General features: G+C 38.5%; 2 protein-coding genes across 6 annotated transcripts; both read right to left on the bottom strand.

Annotated features, from left to right (window-relative positions):
• Positions 1 to 12,962: 12,962 nt before the first annotated feature.
• LOC122014850 (phosphoinositide phospholipase C 2-like) lies at positions 12,963 to 20,816 on the bottom strand. 5 transcript variants are annotated; one of them, XM_042571311.1, is made up of 10 exons: positions 20,678 to 20,816; positions 17,501 to 17,625; positions 15,213 to 16,888; positions 14,944 to 15,140; positions 14,709 to 14,844; positions 14,112 to 14,620; positions 13,904 to 14,021; positions 13,673 to 13,825; positions 13,513 to 13,599; positions 12,963 to 13,437 (listed from the first exon to the last, which is right to left on the bottom strand). In XM_042571311.1, the coding sequence occupies exons 3-10, from the start codon at positions 15,561 to 15,563 to the stop codon at positions 13,132 to 13,134; spliced, it is 1,857 nt and encodes a 618-aa protein (XP_042427245.1). In that variant the 5' UTR covers positions 15,564 to 16,888; positions 17,501 to 17,625; positions 20,678 to 20,816; the 3' UTR covers positions 12,963 to 13,131. The 5 variants fall into 5 exon arrangements, with proteins under 5 accessions (XP_042427245.1, XP_042427248.1, XP_042427247.1 ...); XM_042571314.1 differs by lacking the exon at positions 17,501 to 17,625 and having other exon boundaries at positions 14,112 to 14,320; positions 14,390 to 14,620; positions 15,213 to 15,516; positions 20,678 to 20,815; XM_042571313.1 differs by lacking the exon at positions 17,501 to 17,625 and having other exon boundaries at positions 15,213 to 15,516; positions 20,678 to 20,815.
• A 40-nt stretch (positions 20,817 to 20,856) lies between these two features.
• LOC122013924 (protein YIPF5-like) lies at positions 20,857 to 24,066 on the bottom strand. Its single transcript, XM_042570138.1, has 2 exons — positions 23,999 to 24,066; positions 20,857 to 21,370 (listed from the first exon to the last, which is right to left on the bottom strand). Exons 1-2 carry the CDS (start codon positions 24,064 to 24,066, stop codon positions 20,857 to 20,859), a joined length of 582 nt encoding a protein of 193 aa, XP_042426072.1.

Below are 24,066 nucleotides of genomic sequence, written 5' to 3'. Positions count from 1 at the left end.
AGCCTAGTTATCCCAAATGTGCTACTTGTGGGAAATTTCACCCAGGAGTTTGTCGCAAGGGCACACGAGGATGCTTTGAATGTGGACGGGAAGGGAATATGGCTAAGCAATGCCCGAACAAGACAAGTCTTCCTCAACCACAGCCGATACAGTATGGAGGCCAGCCAGCACAACTGTAGGACCGTTAGATTCGATAGAGGGGGGGTGAATATCGATTCGAAAAACAAGAGTTTAAACGCAGCGAAAAAATAAAATAGACACAATGGTTTTACTTCGTTCGGAGCCTATGACGACTCCTACTCGAAGGCCCGTGGTCCTTGACCACTTTCGTTGGGCAATCACTAGCAATTCGGAATAATGATTACAAAAGAACCGTACAGGGAATGCTAATGAAACTAAAAAATAAATACCGACAAAAAGGGAAAAGAACGGAGCGTAGTGTCGGAGCTTTGTTAGCGTCGCACTGAGCGTCGAGCAGCAAGACCAGCAGTAGAAGAGTTCTCAGCTTGATTGATTCTGAAGCTCCTGTCTGGGGCTTCTTTTATATGCTGTTCCGGGCGTCTGGATCCCTTCCGGGCGCCTGGAATGTGACGTAGCTGCTCAAACCGAGATGCTCCACGTGGCGATGCGCAATCAGGATAAAGTTTACCTCCCGGGCGCCCGGACCTCCGGGCGCCTGGATTCCTTCCGGGCGCCCGGACCCTGTTTTCCCGCAGAATCCGTCCTGCACGACAAACGTTAGTCCGGAGGCAAATATATATCCTGTAAAACATATTGTTAGCACAATTAAAGTTCAACAAAGTAATAGCCAAGAGTATGACTTAGATTCCGTCTTTCCGAGACCGGAATCTAGTCACGATCTCGACTTAGACATCCGAAATGGATCTAAGCCGGATCGACGCCTAATGTTCCCTTCCCGGGAACGCGTCCTCGCAGTCACTCCCCTCCAGTGACTTACCTTACTTACCTGCCAGACGTCCGGTCAGCCCGTCTACCCGTCTGGACTTCTCGCCAAGCGTCCGGTCAGCCCGTCGACCCGCTTGGACTTCTCGCCAGCTATCCGGTCAGCCCGTCGACCTAGCTAGACTTCTCGCCAAGCGTCCAGTCAGCCCGTCGACCCGCTTGGACTTCTCGCCAGCTATCCGGTCAGCCCGTCGACCTAGCTGGACTTCTCCTGCACACTCGATCAAAGTGTCAGACAACAACAAAACTAACTTAACCTATTTGTCATTCATCAAAACCTGGGTTAAATCGTTAGTGCTAACCGCACCAACAACAACTACATCAGATGCAGGCCATTTTAGATAGTCCACATATTAGCCAGGGCAGACTAGAAGCCCCTCCCGCTATGACGAATGCAAGGATCTACTCCTTAACCAGAGAGGACGTAGCGAATGCCTCGACAATTGTTACAGGTCAGATTAATATTTTACAGCAAAGTGCAACTGTCTTATTCGATACTGGGGCAACTCATTCTTATATATCCAGGGCATTTTCTGAAAAGTTAGCAATACCTCCAGAGGTACTCCGTGGTCAGTTTTTGACAACACTACCTTCAGGAGAAATTATGGCATCCACGCACTGGCTCAGAGCAGTGCTAGTCATTATAGCAGACAGAGAGCTCTTTTGTGATCTGATAGTGCTAGATATGACTGATTATGATGTCATATTTGGAATGGACTTTCTAATCAGATACAGTGCCTCTATCGAGTGCCGTAAACAGAAAGTCATATTCCAACTTGAAGCAGGAGTACAATTTGAGTATAGCGGAGAATCAAAGAGAAAAGTGAAGAAATTTCTCTCAGCTCTAAAGGCACAGAAATTGTTAGATTCAGGATGTACGGGATTTTTAGCGCATGTAGTCAATGCCAGTCAGGACAAGGACCAACAGCTAGCAGAGGTCCGAGTCGTATGTGACTACCCAGCAATCTTCCCTGAAGAGTTACCAGGCCTAGCACTAGACAGGGAGATCGAATTTGAGATAGAACTCATTCCCGGTACAAATCCTATCTCCAAAGCACCTTATCGCATGGTTCCAGCAGAACTGAAGGAACTTCAGGAGCAATTACAGGAGCTGCTTGACAAAGGTTTGATACGCCCTAGTCACTCACCATGGGGAGCGCCTGTATTGTTCGTGAAGAAGAAGGACGGGAGCATGCGCCTGTGCATAGACTACCGGGCACTGAACCAAGTCACCATCAAGAACAGGTATCCTCTTCCCAGAATAGATGACCTGTTCGATCAGCTAAAGGGAGCAGTAGTGTTCTTTAAGATAGACCTCAGATCAGGTTATCATCAGGTGAAAGTTAAGGAAGGGGATATACCCAAGACAACATTCAGGACTAGATACGGACACTACGAGTTCGTAGTCATGCCCTTTGGTGTGACAAATGCTCCAACTACTTTCATGGACCTCATGAACCGGGTATTCAGGGACTACCTAGATAGATTTGTTATTGTGTTTATCGATGACATTCTTATCTATTCAGGAACTCAGGAGAACACGCAGAGCACCTGAGAATAGTATTGCAGACCCTGCAGTAGGACCAGCTATACGCCAAGTTCACAAAATGTGAATTTTGGTTAGATCAGGTGTCCTTCCTGGGTCACATCATCTCAAAGGATGGTATCATGGTAGACCCCAGTAAAATAGAAGCTGTGAGTAACTGGAAAAGACCCAAGAACGCCAATGAGATCAGGAGCTTTTTGGGACTAGCAGGTTATTACAGAAAGTTTGTAGAGGACTTCTCCAGAATAGCCTCCCCACTGACAGCTCTTACCAGAAAGAACAGAAAATTTCAGTGGATAGAGGACCCTGAAAACATCTTCAGCGAGTTAAAGAGGAGATTGATCAGTGCTCCCATTTTGACTCTACCATCCAACACAGATAGCTTTGACATTTACAGTGACGCCTCTAAATTGGGACTAGGAGCAGTACTGATGCAAGAAGGTAAGGTGATCGCCTATGCCTCCAGACAACTCAAGGAATATGAGAAGAATTACCCTACTCATGACCTTGAGCTTGCAGCAGTAGTGTTCGCTCTCAAAATTTGGAGACATTACTTGTATGGAGCTCAGTGCAGAGTGTATACAGATCATCAGAGTCTGAAGTACTTCTTCACTCAGAAGGATCTGAATATGCGACAGCGTAGATGGCTAGAGCTGGTCAAAGATTATGACATAGATATCCTCTACCACCCAGGAAAAGCTAATAAGGTAGCAGACGCACTTAGCAGAAAGTCTGATGCTACCTTACTATCCCTAGCAGCCATGTCACCACCCCTACAGAAGGAGATCACAAATTTCGGTCTCGAACTTATAGTGGGGCAGCTCTCTACTATGACATTAGCATCTACCCTGCTTGGTGACATCCAGACAGCTCAGGAACAGGATCCTGAAATTCAGAAAACTAAGCAAGGGTTAGCAGAATCAGAAAGTAGAGAATTCAGAGTGTTCGATAGTGGAGTGTTATACTTCGATGACAGACTCTGTGTTCCAGATCAGGAGGAACTAAAGAGGAAGATTTTAGACGAGGCTCACAGGACTCCCTATGCGATGCATCCAGGTTCCACCAAGATGTACCAGGACTTGAAGAAACGTTTTTGATGGCCTGGGATGAAAAGAGACATCGCTAGATATGTTAGCACCTGTCTGACCTGTCAGAGGGTCAAGGCGGAACATCAGAGACCAGGAGGAGTTCTGCAGCCTATTCAGATTCCAGAATGGAAGTGGGAAGATATTTCCATGGATTTCATAGTGGGCTTACCCAGAACCACGAATGGTTTCGATGCCATATGGGTAATAGTTGACAGGTTAACTAAATCAGCTAACTTCTTAGCTATCAGGATATCCTACTCCATGGAACAGCTAGCTCAGTTATATCTCAAGGAGATCGTCAGACTACATGGAGTCCCACGGACCATTATATCAGATAGAGATAGTAGGTTCACCTCTCACTTTTGGGAGTGTGTACAGACAGCATTGGGCACTAAGTTAAAGTTCAGCACAGCTTTCCATCCTCAGACAGATGGTCAGACGGAGCGAGTAAATCAGATACTCGAAGACATGCTCCGAGCATGTACCCTAGACTTCAAAGGAAGTTGGTGCAAATATCTGAGTTTAGCAGACTTTGCATACAACAACAGCTATCAGGCCACTATCGGCATGACACCTTATGAGGCTCTCTACAGGCGGAGGTGTAGATCTCCAATCTGCTGGTATGAGAGTGGTGAACAGAAAGAACTAGAACTTCAGACAGATCTAGTAGCAGATACCACAGCAACTATACAGCAGATCCGCCAAAGGATAGAGACAGCTCAGAGCCGCCAGAAAAGCTATGCTGATACACGGCGCAGACCCATGAAGGGAGTAATGCGTTTTGGGAAAAAGGGCAAGTTAAGTCCCAGATATGTGGGACCATACCTTATCACTAGAAGAGTTGGCAAAGTAGAATATGAGCTAGAGCTACCACAGAAGATGTCAGCCATCCATAAAGTATTTCATGTCTCTATGCTGAAGAAGCATATCTCAGATGCCACCCAGGTGATTGAGCCCCAGTCGGTACCAGTCTGCGAAGACCTCAGCTATGACAGTCGGCCTATTCAGATAATAGACCGAGCAGTTAAGAAATTACGGAACAAGAAAGTACCATTAGTAAAAGTCATTTGGCGAAATCACACAGAAGAAGAGGCAACCTGGGAGACAGAAGCTAGTATGAGACAGAAGTACCCAGAGTTATTCTAACTTCGAGGAGGAACTTTTTATAAGGTATGGGGGATTGTAATGCCCGAAAATTCTCGAAATTATTTTAGAAATATTCTATGATTTTTCTGGAATTTTAGGATATTTTTACAGAATTTTTAGAATAGCAGAAGTAGCAAAAATAAATAGAATCGTAAAACAGCTTAAGCGGGAATTGAACCCGAGACCTATTGGGTTCTATGACTTAAAGTGAACTCTAGTAACCAAGTGAACCCAGCAGGGCCGTGCTGAAAGGAAAGGGGAACAATTATATTTATATTTGAGTTGGGCTGAATTACCCACTTAATATAAATAGGGAAGAATTAAGTGAAGAGTTATTTTTAACGTAACTCTCCTCTCCCTCAAAAACCCTTACACGCCGACCCCTTCTCCTCTTCTTCTCTTGGCGCACCAAGCCCCAAGGGCTAGGGTTCCGTCTCAAGGGTTCCAGGAGCACCTTCCGGCGATGACTCCAACATGAGGACGTTTCTCTCCGCAAGAAGAACGCGTGACGCGAGAAAATCGTCAAGAAGATCGTCTCCACCGGAAATCTAGCGATCAGATCGTAAGGAAATCTAGCGCAGGATGTAAGAAACCCCTCACCTGCAGTATAAGTAGCTTCCGTGTGAATTTTATGCTTCAGTTTAGTAGTATGTAGATTTTCGGCACAAAGGATGCGAATTAGCGCATACCAAGTGTTCGATTAAATTATTAGCACGGTTAAAATGCAACTTAAGCATTTTACTAGCTTAGCTAAATGCGATAGAAGCATTCATTCAGTATGTTTAACTTTAGTACATCTTACATGGGACTACGGTCCAATGGGTGGGCTCCCACAGTCGCCTCTAGGTTCAGATAACCTAGCTCTAGGTTCAGATAACCTAGAAATAGTAATATAAGAAGAACTCAGCTATAATCAGTATTTTATTTTAGCAGTGACACTGTACTAGATTAGATATTCATTGGGTTGAGCTCCCACAGTCGTCCCTAGGTTCATATAACCTAGTAACCTTACTAAATTCGGGACTTGCAAACCCGGGTCTAGTTAGGGATGCGCGCATAGCACGTACAGATGTCGGGCCCATCAGCAACATGATTATTATTTTAATCTATTTATGAAATAGTTTTCAAAACTTCACAAATAGTTATGTGAATTCAGTACAACTTTAGCATTAGTTTAGAATTAGCTCAGTACAGTTTGTTTGTATCAGTTTAGTTTTCTATTGATACCATATGATAACATATGTTAGCGCTTGTTGCCATGACTAGTTTGTTTGTATGCCATGCTATGCTTTTACATGTTCAGTATATATATTTCAAATAGCATGATTTAAAAACATAAATTGCATCGTATGCATGTTTTAGTGAGGTAGATGGTTTCTTACTAAGCTCTCAAGCTTACAGATACTCTTTTCCTTATACTGCAGATAAAGGTAAAGGAAAGATGGACTAGCGGAGGCTGGATGACAATACAACGAAGATGTGTGTGTGAAAAAGGAGTTTGGAATGAAGATCTTAGGGATTTAGCAAGTCTAACTATTAGAACCTTGTTGCTTTTAGTTTCGTATTTCAGTTTGCTTAAAAGTCATGAACTAGTGAAATATGCATCATGCCATGTTTAGAATGCTAGTTAATTGTTGTTAGAATGCATTTTAGTTAGTTTAGAGTTGGTATATGAGATTTCTGCTCGAACCAGGGCTGAAATCAGGTTCTGATATGAAATCAGAAACCCCGATCGATCAGCCGATCGATTGGAGGCTTCTCGACCGATCAACTGATCGATTGGGCAGCTTATCCCACGAACAGAATGCGTCTGGATCGATCAGTCGATCGATCCAGCCGAGTTTCGTTGCGAACAGAAGGTTTGTGGATCGATCAGCCGATCGATCCGAGTTGAATCCGCGTACAGCGTGTCGCCGAATCGATCACTGGATCGATTGGACATATTGGATCGATCAGCCGATCGATCCAGACGTTAGTTCTCGCGTACAGTAGGGTCCTGAATCGATCACTGGATCGATTGCCCAACCGGGATCGATCAGTCGATCGATCCAAATTAGCCTCCGTGCACAGTAGCACGCTGGATCGATCCGTCGATCGATCAGAGGCCTAGTACTAGCTGAAAACACCCAAAGACCTAGAACATCCTTTCTAGCATAGCCACAACAATTCAAGGGGTAGTTTAAACATTAAGTTCAGATAGTATAGCGATTAACAGAAACATATTCATTAGTTCAGTAAAATTTTCATCAGATCAGCTTTCCGCACATGAGTTAGTACAACATAATGTAACGATCGGCCTCATAGCCTAGTTAGTAGAAGGTGGGTCGTTACAGGACCAATCGGATGTGGAGACAAGTTCAACATCCGAAGGGGGGAAGAAGTAGAACCATCCACATCTTCAAGTGAGGAAGAAAAATCCAAGATAAATGAGGAAGAAGTCTTGGAAGTTCAACCCTTAACCTCAATTATCGGGAAGAGTGGGAAGAACCACATCACGTGCTTTGAGTATGAAAAAATGGGACACTACAAGAGTAGGTGTCCTTCGCTCAAGAAGGTAAAAGAGGTAAATCCTAAACCCACTAAAGTTTATTTAGAATCTAATATGGATTATATGAAGGATGTTTCCAAGAAAAAGAAGTGACTCACCATTTTCTTCATGTGTGGTGAAAGGGGGCATTACCATACGAAGTGCCCAAGGAAGGAAGGGAGCGATCATGAAGATGGAGTGATTGAAGCAATGGAGGAAAATGAAATCATGTGGATGCTTATGTCAAGGGGGCTCTAATGGTAGGTAGAAAGATAATCCTTAACTTGATCTTTAATTCTAATATTAATTCAAGTTTTAGGGATATGCATGCTAGAGATAACAATGTAGGTTATCTATTCATGCATAATTTTGGATTTAAATATAACGATAGAAATAGGGTTAACAAAGTGAATAGCCCTACGAAATCATACTCTAAGGTCACTTTGCCTAAGGAGAGTGATGGAGTTAAAGAAAGAGAACAACAAATTGCCCAACAAGCTAACGATATGGATCATGCTCAACCTACTCTAGATATTAATGATGATCCATTATGCATCAATGGAAATCCAATTACAAGGGTTAAGGCTAAAAAGATGAAGTACTTAATGTGCTAATTGAATATGTGAAGGCCAAAACTACTATTGAAGAAGATTTGACCAAGAGCAACTCATCTGACTTAGTCAACCTAATTCAAGCCTTAGATGAGCTTAATTAGCACTTAAGTCTCATGTCTATGTAGTAGGGATATGTAGGCTCAATTTAGACTCAATTTCTACTTTTATTTGGATTGTAATAATGTCATAAGTTTAAAATGGTTAAGTAGTCTACATAGACATTTACTAAATGAACTTTCTTTTGGTCTTTTAAGGTTTTTTTGTCATCCTATAGCTATAAATAAAGGGGGTGACAACCACACATATATCTTTTGATATATTTTCAATCTAAAGCATGGAGAGGCTCTCACTTATTGGTTCTTGATTGAACTAGAACTTATCAAGGCATTCCCTTGTGGCGTTCGAAGATTTATCAACCTCCATCCCAAGGTTGTGGCGTCTTCCATCTTATATACTAAGGTTCGTGTTTTCCTAAGCATTGGGTGGAGGTTCTTTTCATCAATCTTATTGATTTAGACCTTTCTTTCTTTCTTTCTTCTTCAATTCATTGTGGGTTCTTGAGATATCTTTCTCATTGGGTTTACATCATTTGGTATCAGAGCTTTGAGTTTTTTTAAATCGATTTGGTTATCCTTTTTCTTTTATTCTTGAATTTTTGTCTATTTTGTTCAACATTATTTAGTTATTGTTATCCTCTTAATCATAGTGAGTTTTAGTAGTCTTGTTGCTATAAAAAAAATGGGCAAAAAACGAGAGGCCAAAATAAAAAAAAATATTTTTGGCTAAAAAAAGAGGAGGCCTAAATTTTAAAAAAAATCAACAAAAAAAGGGGCCAAAATTTGGGGAAAAAAAGAAACAAGAAAAAAAAAGATGGGTGTAGAGAATTGTTATTTCTATAATTACATTTTCCAATTCCACATTTCCTTTAAAGTTTTGTCTAGTATACTTGCAGTTTCCAATTCCGTATTTCCTTTAAAGTCTAGCCTAGTATACTTACATTTTTCAATTCCTCATTTCCTTTAAAGTCTTGCCTAGTATACTTCGCATTTCCTTTAAAGTTTTACCTAGTATATTTATATTTTCCAATTCCACATTTCTTTTAAAGTCTTGCGTAATATACTTGCATTTTCCAATTCTGGCAAATTTCCTTTCATCCATTAATTTAAGTTTTCAATTTTACAATTTACATTCTTCTATCAATCCTGATCTTTTATCCTAATACCTTTGGAATTTTCAATTAGTCAACGAACGTTTATAGGGAATTTCCATAATTCTAAGTTGTCTAAAGAGCTAACATTAGTGAGTCAAGTGATTGAGTGATAACAGATTGCACTAATGGCGACAAGTGGAGAGGAAGCAAGATCTAGAGAAATACTTGAACAACGTGCCTTGAGACAACACTTGGAATGCATGGAAATCAAATTCAATCAAATCCTCAATAGATTAGAGAGACAAGATACTGTAATTTATGGATTACAAAATAGCCAAGCTGGTAGAGTTCCTACACGAAGTTCAAGGCAATATAACCGTGATGACAACAACGAAGATGATGATGACATTTCTGAGACATTGATGATAGAGCTTCTAGTAGCAGATCTAGTCATGCTAGAATTGGTGGTAGCATGCTAGAATTGGTGATAGAAGAGGAATGATGAATGATTATGCCGATAGACACTTGAGAAATATCAAGATGAAAATTCCTTCATTTCAAGTCAAAAGTGATCCAGATGTATATTTGGAGTGGGAAAAGAAAATGGAATTAGTGTTTGATTGTCACCACTACTCTGAAGAGAAAAAGGTAAAACTTGCTATTGTTGAGTTTATTGATTATGTTATTATTTGGTAGGATCAAATTATTTTAAATAGGAGAAGAAACAATGAGAGACATGTTAGCACTTGGGAAGAGATGAAATCTATTACGAGAAAGAAGTTCGTTCCATCACATTACTATCGAGATTTGTATCAATGACTACAAAGTCTAACCCAAGGATCCAAGATTGTGGAGGAATATCATAAGGAGATGGAGATTGCCATGATTCGAGCCAATGTGGAGGAGGACTGAGAAGCAACCATGGCAAGATTTTTACAAGATTTGAATTCAGAAATTACAAATGTAGTGGAGTTGCATCATTATGTGGAGCTGGAAGATATGGTGCATATGTCCATGAAAGTTGAAAGGCAATTGAAAAGGAAGGATTCAATCAAGCATGGGCAAAATTCTAATTCATCCACTTGGAAATCTAGTTAGAACAAAAGAAATGATACATTTACATTAAAGACTAAGACCAATTTTTTGAAGAATAAAAATGTTGATTCTCTATTGGTCAATGGTAAAGAACCTATCTAATCTTCAAGAAATAGAGATATTAAATATTTTAAGTGTTTGGGAAGAGGACATATTGCTTTACAATGTCCAAACAAAAGAATTATGCTTTTGAAAGAAAATGGTGATATTGAAACTGAGAGTGAGTCCGAAAATGATAATGTCTTACTACCATTGATGAAAAGTGATGTAGAAGAGTATCTCATTGAAGGTGAAACCCTTGTCACTAGGCGTGCTTTAAATATGCAAGTGAAGGAAGAAAATGAAGAACAATGACACAACATATTTCATACCCGTTGCCACATCAAAGATAAAGTATGTAGTATGATTATAGATGAGGGAAGTTGCACTAATGTAGCTAGTACTATCTATTGGATTGAGTCGCACATGAGAGAGGGTAAATCACGTGATTTTGAAAAAATTTACTTTCCCTTTGCGATCAAAGTAAATGTAGCGGAAAAACATGAAAATTAAAAGCAATTAAAAAGATAAAAACAGACATGGTCGGTTTTACTTAGTTCAGAGCCTTCAGCGACTCCTACTCCAAGACCCAGGTCCCATGGATCTATTGATGGGTAATCCACTAAATGTCTCTCCCGGAACCACTAGAAGAGATAATCAAATACAAGATAAGGACAGTGTAATAACCTACACTTCCTTTTAAAAGCAGTAATATGAAAAGTTTCCAACACAATTAAAGTTACCAACAATTTAGATGCGCTCGTATGTTGCTGTCGATTTATCGAAGATGATCGGTTGACTTGGAAGCACAACTTAATGGCAGACAAACTTCTTTGAAGCAGCAGTAGGAAGCTGGAGTAGTCGAAAGCCTAATTGGAAGCGCAGAAGCTTGTATAAATGATGGATATGATGAATTGGGAGAGCACTCCTTTTATTGAGCATGGAAGGTGCCTTTCAAATCTTTGAAGGCGCCTCCAATATGGCAAATCTGATCTTGAGTTTATTGCTCCTTATCGTCGACGAGTTCTAAACTTTACCCTGCAGAAGGCGCCTTCCATGCACTGAAAGCGCCTTCCATGAACAGTGCCAAGGCATCTTCTTATGCTTGAAGGCGCCTTCCATTTCCTGGAAGGCGCCTTGGGTACTATTCATCTGAGGTATTTTGTGCTCTTCTTGCTCTGTAAAACATGTTAGTCCAATAAACTAAATAATAACTTACAAGACAAGTGTTAGCCAAAGCGACCGAAGAATGCGTTGGACCAGTTAGCCAAAACCAACTGATCCGGGCGCTCGGACCACCAAAGTGTCTGAATAGGTGCATAGACCCTGCGAATCAACTTTGGGTCCACATCAGCAACAGTTCGGGTGCTCAGAGTAGGTCTGAGCACTCGGAGATGGATAAAATTTTATCACTTGGCCGTTGTGTAGAGATAGAATTTTGCCACGCTAGGGCGCTCGGAGAGGGTCGGGGCGCCCGGGTCATGCCAGTCAGCAAATGTTTAGGTTGGACCAGTGGATTATAAATAGAGACTTGGTCATCTCCATTTCTAACAATACACTTTGTACTTCGAATTTCTTTCTACTTTTCATTTCCAAGCTTTACTTTCATGTACGAGGCTTCTCTGCCTCTAACATTTTATTCGAGAAAGAGATCTTCATAGTGAGCTTACTTTCTTTAGAGTAGCAATCTTCTAATTATAAATCAAGTAAAATTATTTGTCTCATACTATTCTTAATTCTATTATTTTCTTTAAATGTGTAATTATTTAAAGTCTGATAGTTTGAGAAATATATACTTGTCTTTATTTTGTGTAAGATAATTCACCTCCCCTTCATTGGCCGTAAGAGACTAATACTAGTTATACAGAAATAACCTCTTACAATGTAGAACTGCCCTTTAATTAACTCTAATGAATTGAACCATGACTTTGGTGTTTAAATGGCCATGGAGCTGGAACTCAATTGGAGGCAGTAAGGTGCTCTTGCAGGGACTATATTTCCTAAACAAGTGCCTACAGCCCAATGACAATAATGTATTTACTATAAGAAAATTTAACAACCTAATCAGCATTATCACTAGACATGTTACCATCTAGCTTTTTGCAAGGATATAACATTTGTGTACTCAGGAACTCTTAGATCATTTTTGCCTTAATGAATGACATCGATTCTACCCGCACACGTCCCCTCGAATCAATTCTACAACTACATATTTGTACTGCTACAATATAATGTTTTTTTTTATAAAAAGATAAATATATATTGTCAAAATGTGCACAATTATAAAAAATAATCGTAAAATCCCTTATATCTTGTCTAACAAACGGTTAGATATGGAAGGAGAATCATAGTAGCATATATGTGCTAACTTGTGTATCATCTCACCCTCTCTCTATGACGCATGCTAGCTGCCTACTCATCCCTCATACGAAAAAAAAAATATGGAACCGTCACATCAGCGGCCCCAAGAATCGAAGCAAAATTACAACTTACTCATCCCTCATACGAGGTATTGAAGTTGAGGTATCAATAAACACCGTCGTCTTTGTCCATATTCCTCGTATATTATCACTGTCAATGCTATGCCCTACATCCTCTATCAGCTGGTGCCTCCGCACCTTCCATGCCGTTCATGTATATCTATCATGTGTTCGTGAGTCACCAATTGCTCCAAAAAATCTCTGTCAACCTCCTCTTGCGTCATGAGTCTAGAATCGTCTGATGTCGCATCCAAATCCCCTGAAGTCACTTTTAACAACATATTATAAATATAATTCATAATTACTATAATATATTACTATTAGTAGCGTTGATTAGAATTGAAATATATATATGTTACAGTAGTTATAAATTATAACATGGAAAATAAAGATGTTTTTAGAAGTTGTTTTGATGATAATTAGTGAACAAATATAAATGAACTAGTTCATCTTCATATGCTCAGTCGGTGATCAATTTCAGTCTCAAACCACATCAACTATCTCAAAGCGCATCAGCAGCTTCACTGACGGCAGTGTCTTCCCCTCATGGTCACAGAGCCTCACTGACCGGATTCCAGTCCTCAGTTCCCACACTGGCAAGCAAGTTTGCCCTGCAAAGTCATCGGGGTCTGACATGTCATGCTCATAGACCTCAACGCGGAGCAGCGCAAGCTCGGGAACCCTCAACTGGAACTCAAACTCTTCGTCCCAAACAGGCGTCCAGTCATCCTCAATAGCATGCGTTTCCTTCATTTTTGCAGTATCAACTCCCACTCCAGCGATCCCAACCTACACCAGCACGAGAGTCCTATAAAAAAAGAAACTAATTCGTACATTTATATTTCCTAACATCATCGTCGTTACCCTTGTATAAAAATCTGGAGGAGAGTAAGAATCAAAGTAATGCTTGTCGAAATCAAATCGCCAGCCATCTCCGGTGTACACCCTCACCTGTGATTTTTCAGATACATATTATGAACCTGAATGTTTGTAATATGATAGAAATGGATGCGTTGCACTTCACCTTCAGAATCTTCTTCACTACCAATGCAGCTCTAGGATCAAAGACATTATTGGGATCATCATTCTTCAGTAACATATCTGGTTTTTTCACGTAGCCACAGCCTCCATTTGCTCTGAACATGCCCTGCATCAGCCACAGCTCTTTGCCATGCCCCTGGATACATCAGACATATGATCAGCAATCAACTAGGCCTCAAATCTTGTGAGACTCAACCATGACATAGTTCAGCACCTGCATGTTTAGTGCAACCATCTGTGCACCATGAGTCCAAGCCAGCAACGGTTTGTAGTTGGAAGAAGTAACTCGGGTGCCCTTCGGATATATCCGCAGCAAGTTCGTCTGAGTAAACCTGAAAGATCACTTTGCAGAACCTTTTTATTCCAGTCTTGTTTTAAAGCAAAATTATAGTAAGGCAACAAAAATGTTTTTGTACTAGTACCTCACAAGTTCTGTTGCATGGGAGAGAGTGGCTTTCTCCAATGCTAGTTCACTTAAACTGAGACGACTCACACTGAAAGGATCAATCTTGAGAGCAGCCCCTAAATCACCCTTCAGTTTCTTAGCTGTGATTCCAATCAGATTCTTGTACTCAGGCGCTACTATCTGATCTTCTTCTTCATCATCATGTTCAGTTACTTGTCTCTGAATCTGTAAGTGAACAACTTTATCAGATAAATCAATCAAATCACAGGTTGTTTTTTTTGGCAGATTACTGACATCACTGGGCTTGTCTTCATGATCGGAAAGTTCTCCACTCCATGGCTTCACTTGGTCTCCCTTTTGTTCTTCTTCTTCTTCCTTGGGGACCTTGGATGATGATTCAAGGTACACTTTCGGTGGTTTAGTGGAGATTATGATTCTCATTTTCAGTTCTTCTGGCGAAGGAAATTTTTGAAGAGACTTGGAGTCTGAAGTAAACAGCATGTCTCCAAAAATCTCAATTAACATCTAACATATAGAAAACAGCACGAAGTCAACTAGCATATACACAGAGATGGAAAAACTAAAATGCGACACTTGGATAAGCTTCATTTACCTGAGCTACTATAGCTTGAAGGCCTGCATCTAAATGGTCTTCAAAAGTGATGATCACTGGATATTCAGATGTTTTAAAGGCAAATTTCTTGATGGAGGTCAGGCATTTGATGAGTTCCACTGGGTGAGTTAATGTCCTAGAGAGTTAATGATACCATATATGAATATAAATATATATGTGGAAACAATACTGTATTTTTATTTATATTGAGAGGAGTGGATCAAGTAGCATGTACCCTCCATGAACCACGTCAATAGCAGTATGTGTTTTATTTGGCCATAGATCAAGCTCAATGACTCTGACTCCATTTTGCAATGCCTGTATGATCGGTTCATCACTGCAAATGCTACTGAGTTGGTTGCCTGTTAAATAGGAGTTGTGGCCTGTGAAGATGAAGTAGTGAGCTAGTGGAGCAGTCATATCTTGGTAAACCTGCAGCAAACAAAGTTGAAGTTTTTGATGAAGTTTTTCTTAGTATGGAGGAAGAGCAAACTGTGTGCGTACTCCAAGAGGAGGATGAGCGGCGTTGTCATCGGAGAAGAGAAACCGGTAGAAGGAATCCAGTGAAAGGTCTTTCTTCTTCTGGAACACCCTCAGGGGGTTCACTTCCCTGACGCCATCGATGATGGCCTGCGCCGCCTCCAAGGAGGTGCCGGCAGGCTCCCCTTGCACTTTTGCCAGGAACTCGGCCAGCTCGTGGACTCCCATCATCCCGCCATCATTGGCGTACTCATCGAACTCCTTCTTGATCGCTTCCGGCGGCTCAACTGATGCCGGCCTGAATCGGAGTCGGAAGAAGAAGCACACCCTGTACTCGTTCCACGCCGACCGGCGACGTCGGCACCGGAAACACATGCCAAATTAAATGATGAATACTTTATCAAGTGTTGCGAACAACATAGAATTAAAAGTCAATTAATATATGGACAAACGCGATGCTTGTTGGTGACCTGTGGGATTATTTATAGAGATAGAGATGATTGATCATGGAAATTAAGTAATATTCTTGTTTCAGGTAATGAGGATGATGCCATGCTTTGCTGCTTTTGGGGGTGGAGATATATGAATAGGATGCCTTACCCTGCCTTGGCAACGAGGATTTGTCACCTTCTGTTGATGAGATAAAGTTGTCATCTAAATGTTGCTCATGATTAAGTTGGGCATGATTGAAAGCATGTGTATTATAGAAACCATGTAGCTTATTGTTGTGTAATGCATGTGGTATGAACATGTAATAAGTTTGCACATAATTTAACCAAATATTGGCACAGATCATCCTGTTGTTGAATGAAGTATCCGCTTGATTATCATTTTTAATTTGGATTTCAGGAGTTACTTATTAGACAGTTTAAGTATTGTATGCATGAGTAAGTAATAGTAAGTGAATTAAATTCAGAAGAATTATTATTAATGTGTAGGGCACAAATCAGTATAACAACAATGTTGATAGGGATTTAATCTATCATTTGTAATCCAAAAGAAAATTATTCTCATAACCTCCAAGTCAAGATTAAAAAAAAAAGAATTCAAATACCTGTTTATCATTCAAAGAGTTAATGTAGCATTAAAAAAAATATGATTCCCACTCTACTTCTATCCCTATCTAAGATAAGAAAAATCCAAAGAGCTAAAGCAACACGAGCAATATTTGAGATGCTCTCTACTTGAATAATGGGCCATTGTTTAAACATAACAGAATGGTATACATACTCTTGGCGAAATATGTTTTGATAGAAAAGTAATCTTTCTTTATATCCTACTTTATGGAGGTGCCTTTCATCTCAGGACTTTCTAATCGAACCAGCTTTTATAAAGTTGACTTCACACACACAGGTCCATGGAAGACATGAATGCAGAAAACAAAACATAACATGAGCATCTACTCACTTTGATGGAAATAAAGCTGCAAGAAGTTAAAAATATAAGACAAAGATGTAACCACTTAGTGGCCCAATGCTTTCTCCAAATTTAATTAAAAAAAAAACAAAAGCGAGTTAAAAGTTCTGTAATATCATCTATCAACTAAAAGATTGATTCACCATCAGGATAATACGTCTCCAAAATTTTCTAAAGAAAAGTTTACTTGACTACAAGAGCACCAGATAGAAAGGATGTTGGGTCACTTCAGCTTCTTCATCCAAGAACAAAAGAAATGGCACCAGAAGATCTAATACATCAATCTGCTAAACAAAGTTGCAGGGATCAAATTATGAATCATGACACTGGCATAAATAAAGATGGATCAAATTATGAATCATGATATATATATATATCATGATTCACGACTGTGTGGTCAGGGCATCCAGAAGTGATCTAGATGCCCCGAGTTCGTTCACTTTGGGGCGCTTGGATCACTTTTGGATGCCACGACATGCGTACACGGTGAGTCAGACAGGATAACAACCCTGTAAGAAGTTGATTTGCTGCCCACCTTCCTTGCGCGACTGAGAGAGTCTACTCATGTGGAAGCATTGACCGACGCTTGCCATGTGGGTAGGCTTTCTCAATCGCACAGGGGGAGGTGACAACAGATCCCTTCTCTCTCTCTCTCTCTCTCTCTCTCTCTCTCTCTCTATATATATATATATATATATATATATATATATATATATACAAGCGCCCGGAAGCAATTCATTTTTGGCCGCTCAACCGTGAGAGTCGGCCATGAGCAATGCTCATGGGCTACAGGCAAACACTCAGGATATCACTATCCTATATATATTGCAATGAAAAAATCGATCCCTCTAGAGATCCATGCGAATACAGTATACAAAGTTTGATTGAGTTGTTACCTTTATTGCGTGGACGGGACAATCCCGGCAGCAACTTTGATTCGGTAGATCTTAGCGGGATCAGAATGGTCGCGCCTCTTCAGTATCCACACGAACACGTCCTTCGTTCGTCGTATGAACTCAGCCTTCGAAAAAGAACAACCTTCATTGTGCTAGCAATAGCAAGATGTTCGACCAAGAGAAGAAGAGGAAGAAGACTAGAAAAATCATGCCCGAAAAATGCATTACCAATGACTTTTGTCCTCGTCCAATGATTGCCTTTTGGTCTCCCTTTTCATGAATGCTCCATTAATCTCTATTAATGAACATTAATCCTCTTTCGTGGGTTGAATGTTAATATATTGAATTAACTATTAATCCAATAAGTCATTAACCTAATAAGCCAATGAGTCTAATGCATTAATCCAATGAGTCTAATCCGAATTCATTTGAGTGTAATCCAGATTCATTTGGATTAACCTGCTAATCTTAAGGTCCATAGTATTTTAGTCAAACTAAAATAAACCTATCTCCAAATCAATATGTTATCTATGTGTGTAACACAATAGATTCTCGTAAAATTGACAATGTCTCTAAAACAACATTATAGATATATAAGTAATGAGTGACATCTAGCAATGTATCATTGCTATCCAAGTGACGAGAATATCGAGATCCGACCTAACCTTTCTGTGTCTATTATTTTATATAATTCAATCTTTCTATCCTTGATATCTAAATTGATCCATGAGACATAGACTGTGTCATCCTTTTATCAATCTTTGTGCTTCTTGATTTCTAAGTAGACTCACTTAACCAAATAAGCTCAATATCTCATATTGACTTATTTGAGCATAGTCATGCATTTTAGTTGTCCTACTTAATCAAGGGGCCCACAGATATCACTTCCGTCATATTGAAGAGATAGATCTCACTCACATCCCTCCGCATAACTTATTGTATACCAGTGGTTGACTTTATAGCCCACCTTATTATAGGTGACGTTTGTCAATACCAAACTACACACAACTCTTTATGTAGGGAATCGTAATGACTTCAGGTCTAAAGACTAATCATACTAATAGTAACTATGAGAATATTTATGACACTCATATAACGATCCATGAAACATTCTCACGGCGAGTCAATTCAATACGTATTCTTTAATATATGCCCATGTGTCAACTTGATATCTTATATCCATGACTTGTGAGATTAAGTCATCAATTGACTTACATGCTAGTCTCAATACATTAATATTGACCTTGTATATTAATGTTTGACTAGGAATAGTTAAGAGTAGTGTTATATATATATCTACAACCTCCCACTATCAATTCAACCAATTGATATGTTGTAGATTAGGACCTATTATCCTAGGACATTATTATATTTATTCATCTGGCACATATCTGAAGTAATATAATAACCATAAACTTTCCTTTTTATTAAAAAAATATGATATAAAAGTTCCCTTATCAATAATCTCATAATTGGCTCTACAAGCTAATACTAACAGTGTACGCCCCACGTGCGTGCCTGCCCATGTGGCAGGGTTAATTGCCACCTGCCACGTGGGCATACACCCTTAGGTGCGCACACGGGGCGCACACTAGGGTGGGCAGCATAAAATGCTCTATATATATATATATATATATGAACTCTCTTAGACGTTGTAGAGAAATACAATAGCAAAGGTATAAGCATTAATTAAAAGTGCAACATGCATTGTTCAGTTTGAATTTAACACATTGCCTTATGAACAGCATAATGGAGCAATAATGTGACTGGAATTAATAATTCTAAGTGAGTTTGCCAACAAAAAGACAAGAAAAGGGAAAGGTAATGACATGGTTATGTAAATCATATTTACTATCTTTGAAAGAGATACAAGAGGAAAAGAGACGTGAGGAAACAAATAGGTGCTAATCAGCTACAACAGGAATAGTAACTCCCACAAACAAATGGCCTACGCATATAATGGATTATCACACAGACTAAGAAAAAAAACTTAAACTTATACATCCCCTTCTCTATATCCACTGTGTGTCCTTATAGACAGAACAAGAAGCTGCTTTTATCTGCAATTAGTTGTTCTCTCATCAACAAATCACCAATTTTTGTAAATTCAAGGAAAAAAATCCTTTAAAAAGATGTAACAAATGAAACAACAGTAACAGAAAGTTTTATGTCCCAAGTATTTAAGGATGGTGTAAGTATTTCGTCACACCATTGGCTTTGTGTACGATCATAGCATTACTAGTGAACTGATTTAGATTTAGAATTTCTCTTTTCTCTTTCTACTTCCCATGCCTTCAAATGTAATTGATTCAATAAACAGATGAAAAGTGTAGAGAAATAGTACAACAACCCATGAGAAGCATACGCTTAGCCAGACTACTTCAAGGCAGCAACTTTATGCCACTACTTTATTTAATACATCCTTGACATTGATCCCAATAGTCGAGCTACCATTTTGGTAGATACAATTTCAAAGTAGAAGATAGTAAGAAAGATAAAAGCAAGCCATTTCTCCCAGTACATGCAACAGCCTAACCTCCTCTTTACAACTGAAATTCCATTTGCACTTTTCCAAAGATGCATTATCAGAAACTAGAATGGAATTTCTTCCAAACTAAGAAAATCATGATGAGATCAAGGTGATTGTCTTATAGTATCCCATTCATATTAGTTGCACAAAGATGTATACAAGAAATTCCTTCATCTCCAATGAAGAAAACTATCCCAACCACAGAAAAACATGATAGAAAAGTGAAACAGAAATTCCTCCATCTTTTATATTAATAATTTTCAAAAATGAACAATCTGAAGAACCAATCAGAATCTGAAATTCCTCAATCATAAATGAACAATCTGAAGAAGCAATCAGAATGTTTCATTCTCACTTCATCATGGCTAAGCAATAAAAACTGCCTATTGTGAGGAAAAAAAGGAGAGCATTTTGATATCGACAGTAAGGTATTCCGCCTCCTAGCATTAGAGATGTAAAATAATGTGCTAACATTCCAGTTCCAGTCTCATCCATTGCGATACGAATTCATAATCATCATATCAAAATAATCAACCATAACAAACAGTGTTAAAAGTTTTTACAATCGAATTAGACACTAACATATAAATAACAACAAGAATAGAAACATAAGATGCTGTAAGAATAATGAATTTGTGAATTCTTACCATTCACCAACAATTAGAATACAATGAGCAGCAAGAAAAGCATGTAGACCAGCCAGCAAGCGTAGGCTATGACACCACGGTGCTCATCCCCTCCGAACGCCAGCTCCACAAGAAGCCCCCTGCAAACCCTCGTTGACCACAGCACAAACACCGCCGCAATCATGAAGATCGCATGGCCATCATGGGTCACAAAGAGAGACAACGCCGAGAGGATCACCATCGGCAACATGCCGTATCCAACCAAGCTCAAACAACGGTAGAGATCCTCCGTTCCTCCCCTCGAGCATATTGAAGACCACGTAGAGGAAGGCCGCGGCGACGGTTACCCACCCCAAAGTGGAATTTCCCGCGAGAAGCTGGAACAGGTCGAACGCCATGAGGAAGACGAACTGGCCTGAGAGATCGGTATTCTCGTGGAGCTCGGGCTTCAAACGGATAGGATTCAGGATCGAGACGGTCTTGCGCCAGATTTGGCGGGTGTTGATGCCCAGCTCCTCGAAGAGGGGCGGTTCGTCTTCGAAATAGCCGGAGGCCGAGATGGATCCACCGCCCGCGGCAGATGCCGCCAAGACGGGAGCAGAGAAGGGGGGACGAGACGCCGACGTCGAAGGACATGAAGGGGGTGTTAGGGTCGGAGGGGGCGGGGATGGCGGGGCGTGGCGAGTTGAAGGTCGGAGGCGGCGCAATGCCGGGCTGGTGGATCCGAGGGGAACACCGCTTGCGGGACGAAGAAGTCCTTGGCCATGGATTCACGCGGAAGGCAGCGGCTGAGTGATGGCGCACGAGTCAGCCGTACGTTACCGTCGCTAACTGAGTCGTGACTCGGAAGTGATACGTCCTTTTAAGTCAGCCGGTATTAATTTACTCCTCATTTTATCAAAGGGCGATATAAATAAACCTAAAATTTTCAAACTAACGGGAATATCTTGTGTGAAAATTTTTGTAATATTTTTTGTTTTCAGATTTTACTTTTTAGAGAAAAATATATTGAAAATAAAAAAAAAACTAAAGAAATATTTGATCATCAATCATTTGACTTCATATATGTTCATCATATAATATTATAATATCCCCTCGAAATTGTACTGATGTTGAAACATAAAATATTATATGAGATTTTAGGATGGATCAACTTGATGACCCAATTCCATTTCTTTGCCGTTGTCACAAAACCATTGGAATAAACTTTGAGATATCAACCCTTTTAAACTGCTCAAGCAGTCAAGCGGACCAAATGCTGCACTTTGAGGTTGAAGGTTATACAAACATTTATCAACTTCATTTCCACTATGATTTTCAGGTAAGGGAACTCCGGGAGAAAATGAAATAAAAGAAAACAAAATCAATCCTCAGTGCTCGGGATAATTTTTAGGGTACGTTTGATTTAGTAATATAATAAAAATTTATTTGTTTAAAGATTTTAATGAATAATCTAATTTAATATTTACTATATTATCCTTAATTACAAAATCAATCATACATATCTTTTAAATTCTATTTTTTTTATTATTTTCACTTTTTCAGATTTTTCTTTATTTTTATGTGTTTTTTATTTTTTATTTATTTTTGTTTTTCCATTTTTCCATTTTTTTATTTTTTAAAGTTTTTAAATTTTTTACATTTTATATTTTTATATTTTTTCTATTTTTACGTTTTTTTATTTTTTTCTATTTTTATTTTTTATGTTTTTTCTATTTTTTTTATTTTTTTATATATTTTTTATTTTTATGTTTTTTTTTATTTTTACTTTTTTTAAAAAAAAATTTACCTTTTTTCTATTTTTTATGTTTTTTTATCTTTTTATTATTTTTTAATTTTTTCCTATTTTTTATTTTTTAAAAAAAATATTTTTCTTTATTTTTTTATTTTTTTATTTTTTATTTTATTTAATATATTTTTTATTTTTTAATTTATATTTTTCTCTTATTCGAGAGTATTTTGAGTAAAAAAATTTCGTTAACCTCAGAAAAAAAAGAAAACCTTAGTTTTCCGAAGTTTTTATATTCCGGGTTACATGCCCCTTTTACTGATGTATTGGGTATGAAATATTATTCAAGAATCATTGATTATTTAAATCAAATAAAATTTTCTTTAATAATCTTAGATGAATAATTAAAATTATCAAGGATAATCTCCAATCAAACATACTCTTAAAGGCAAAAGGTACTAAAATAGAGAATTCAGTGTCCAATGTCTAAGCAATGTGTTGTTTTATATGATTTGGCTTGATGACCCAATTTCATTGCTTTCCTGTTGTGGTGGAGCCATAAGTAGAGAAGAGAGATACAAAACTAGTCCTTTTAAACTGCGCAAACGTACCTGACGGTGAACCTTGACTGTGAGGATTAGACAGGCATGTATCCACATCATTTCCACTATGATTTCCAGGTAAGGGAACTCCGGGAGGAAAGGGAAGAAAACAAAATTAATCCTTAGTGCTCAGGATAAATCGGAAGGAGAAAAGGTCCTAAATTAGAGAATTCCGTGTCAATTGTCTAAGCAAGATAACATATTACTGTAATTTACTATAAAAATTTTGTAATTATTACTTGTAAAGAAAATTTGTAAAATCTAAAACCTATACTTCTCCTAAATTTAAACTTCTCCCTCTTTAATTACAATAAAAAAAAAAATAGGAGCATATATTGAAAAAAGTTATAATTTTTTTTAAGGATTACTGAAATAGTGATTAGTTTGAAAAATTTTTGTAAGAATAATTTTTTAAATATCTGAATTTATAAAAATTAAAAATCAGATTTATCTAAAAATTATTTTAAAATTATTTTAAAGTGTTAATTTTTTTTTTTAAAATTTTAAGCATAATAATTTGAGGATATGATGAAAATTTCAAGTCTAGAATATTTTTTATTTTGGCTGTAGAAAACTTATTAAATAGATAAAATTATTTTTAAAAATAGTTTTATACTCCTAAAAATCTGGCTGACTTTCAAAATTTTTACCTACTAGATTAACAAGATATTTTCATGGAATATACATTTGGTCACTTTTCTGATTTGGTTTTTGTGAAATCTAAAGTACCAATTTTGTTCTCTTTTATAATTTTGAAAATTATTTTGTGAAGTAACAAAATTTGAGCATGCATAATTTTTTAAGAATTCTATTTATTCTTTTAATTTAGTATTTTCGTTTTTAATTCTATCAAACTCTTCTAATGGGCACGTTTTAGCTAAAATAGTTTAAAATTCAACAATATCCTTTTTTAATTTAGCATACTTAGACCTTAACTTGTATAAGGATCGAGACATTGATTTAATACCTAAGTATAACTAATCAAGAGGTAAAAAAACATACCTCACTTACCATGTCTGTGTTGAAGGTTGATTCTCCCCCTTCATTGTTGCAGTCTTTTGAAGTAGCTCCCTCTTCAT

The sequence above is a fragment of the Zingiber officinale genome, chromosome 8B (assembly GCF_018446385.1).
Source record: "Zingiber officinale cultivar Zhangliang chromosome 8B, Zo_v1.1, whole genome shotgun sequence".
Taxonomy (NCBI): Eukaryota; Viridiplantae; Streptophyta; class Magnoliopsida; order Zingiberales; family Zingiberaceae; genus Zingiber; species Zingiber officinale.
The sequence above is the reverse complement of the archived record's forward strand: the minus strand, read 5'-3'. Positions and strand labels throughout refer to the sequence as shown.

Bases quoted from the DNA above. Each gene is read 5' to 3' on its own strand.
- LOC122014850 (XM_042571311.1), bottom strand. From the start codon at position 15,563: ATGTGTTTCCGGTGCCGACGTCGCCGGTCGGCGTGGAACGAGTACAGG. The intron at 14,022-14,111 runs GTACTAGTACAA...GTGATCTTTCAG, and splicing joins CATGCAACAGAACTTGTGAG to GTTTACTCAGACGAACTTGC. The intron at 13,826-13,903 runs GTGCTGAACTAT...TGATGTATCCAG, and splicing joins TGGTTGCACTAAACATGCAG to GGGCATGGCAAAGAGCTGTG.
- LOC122013924 (XM_042570138.1), bottom strand. From the start codon at position 24,066: ATGAAGAGGGAGCTACTTCAAAAGACTGCAACAATGAAGGGGGAGAAT. The intron at 21,371-23,998 runs GTAAGTGAGGTA...CGGATCCACCAG, and splicing joins CAACCTTCAACACAGACATG to CCCGGCATTGCGCCGCCTCC.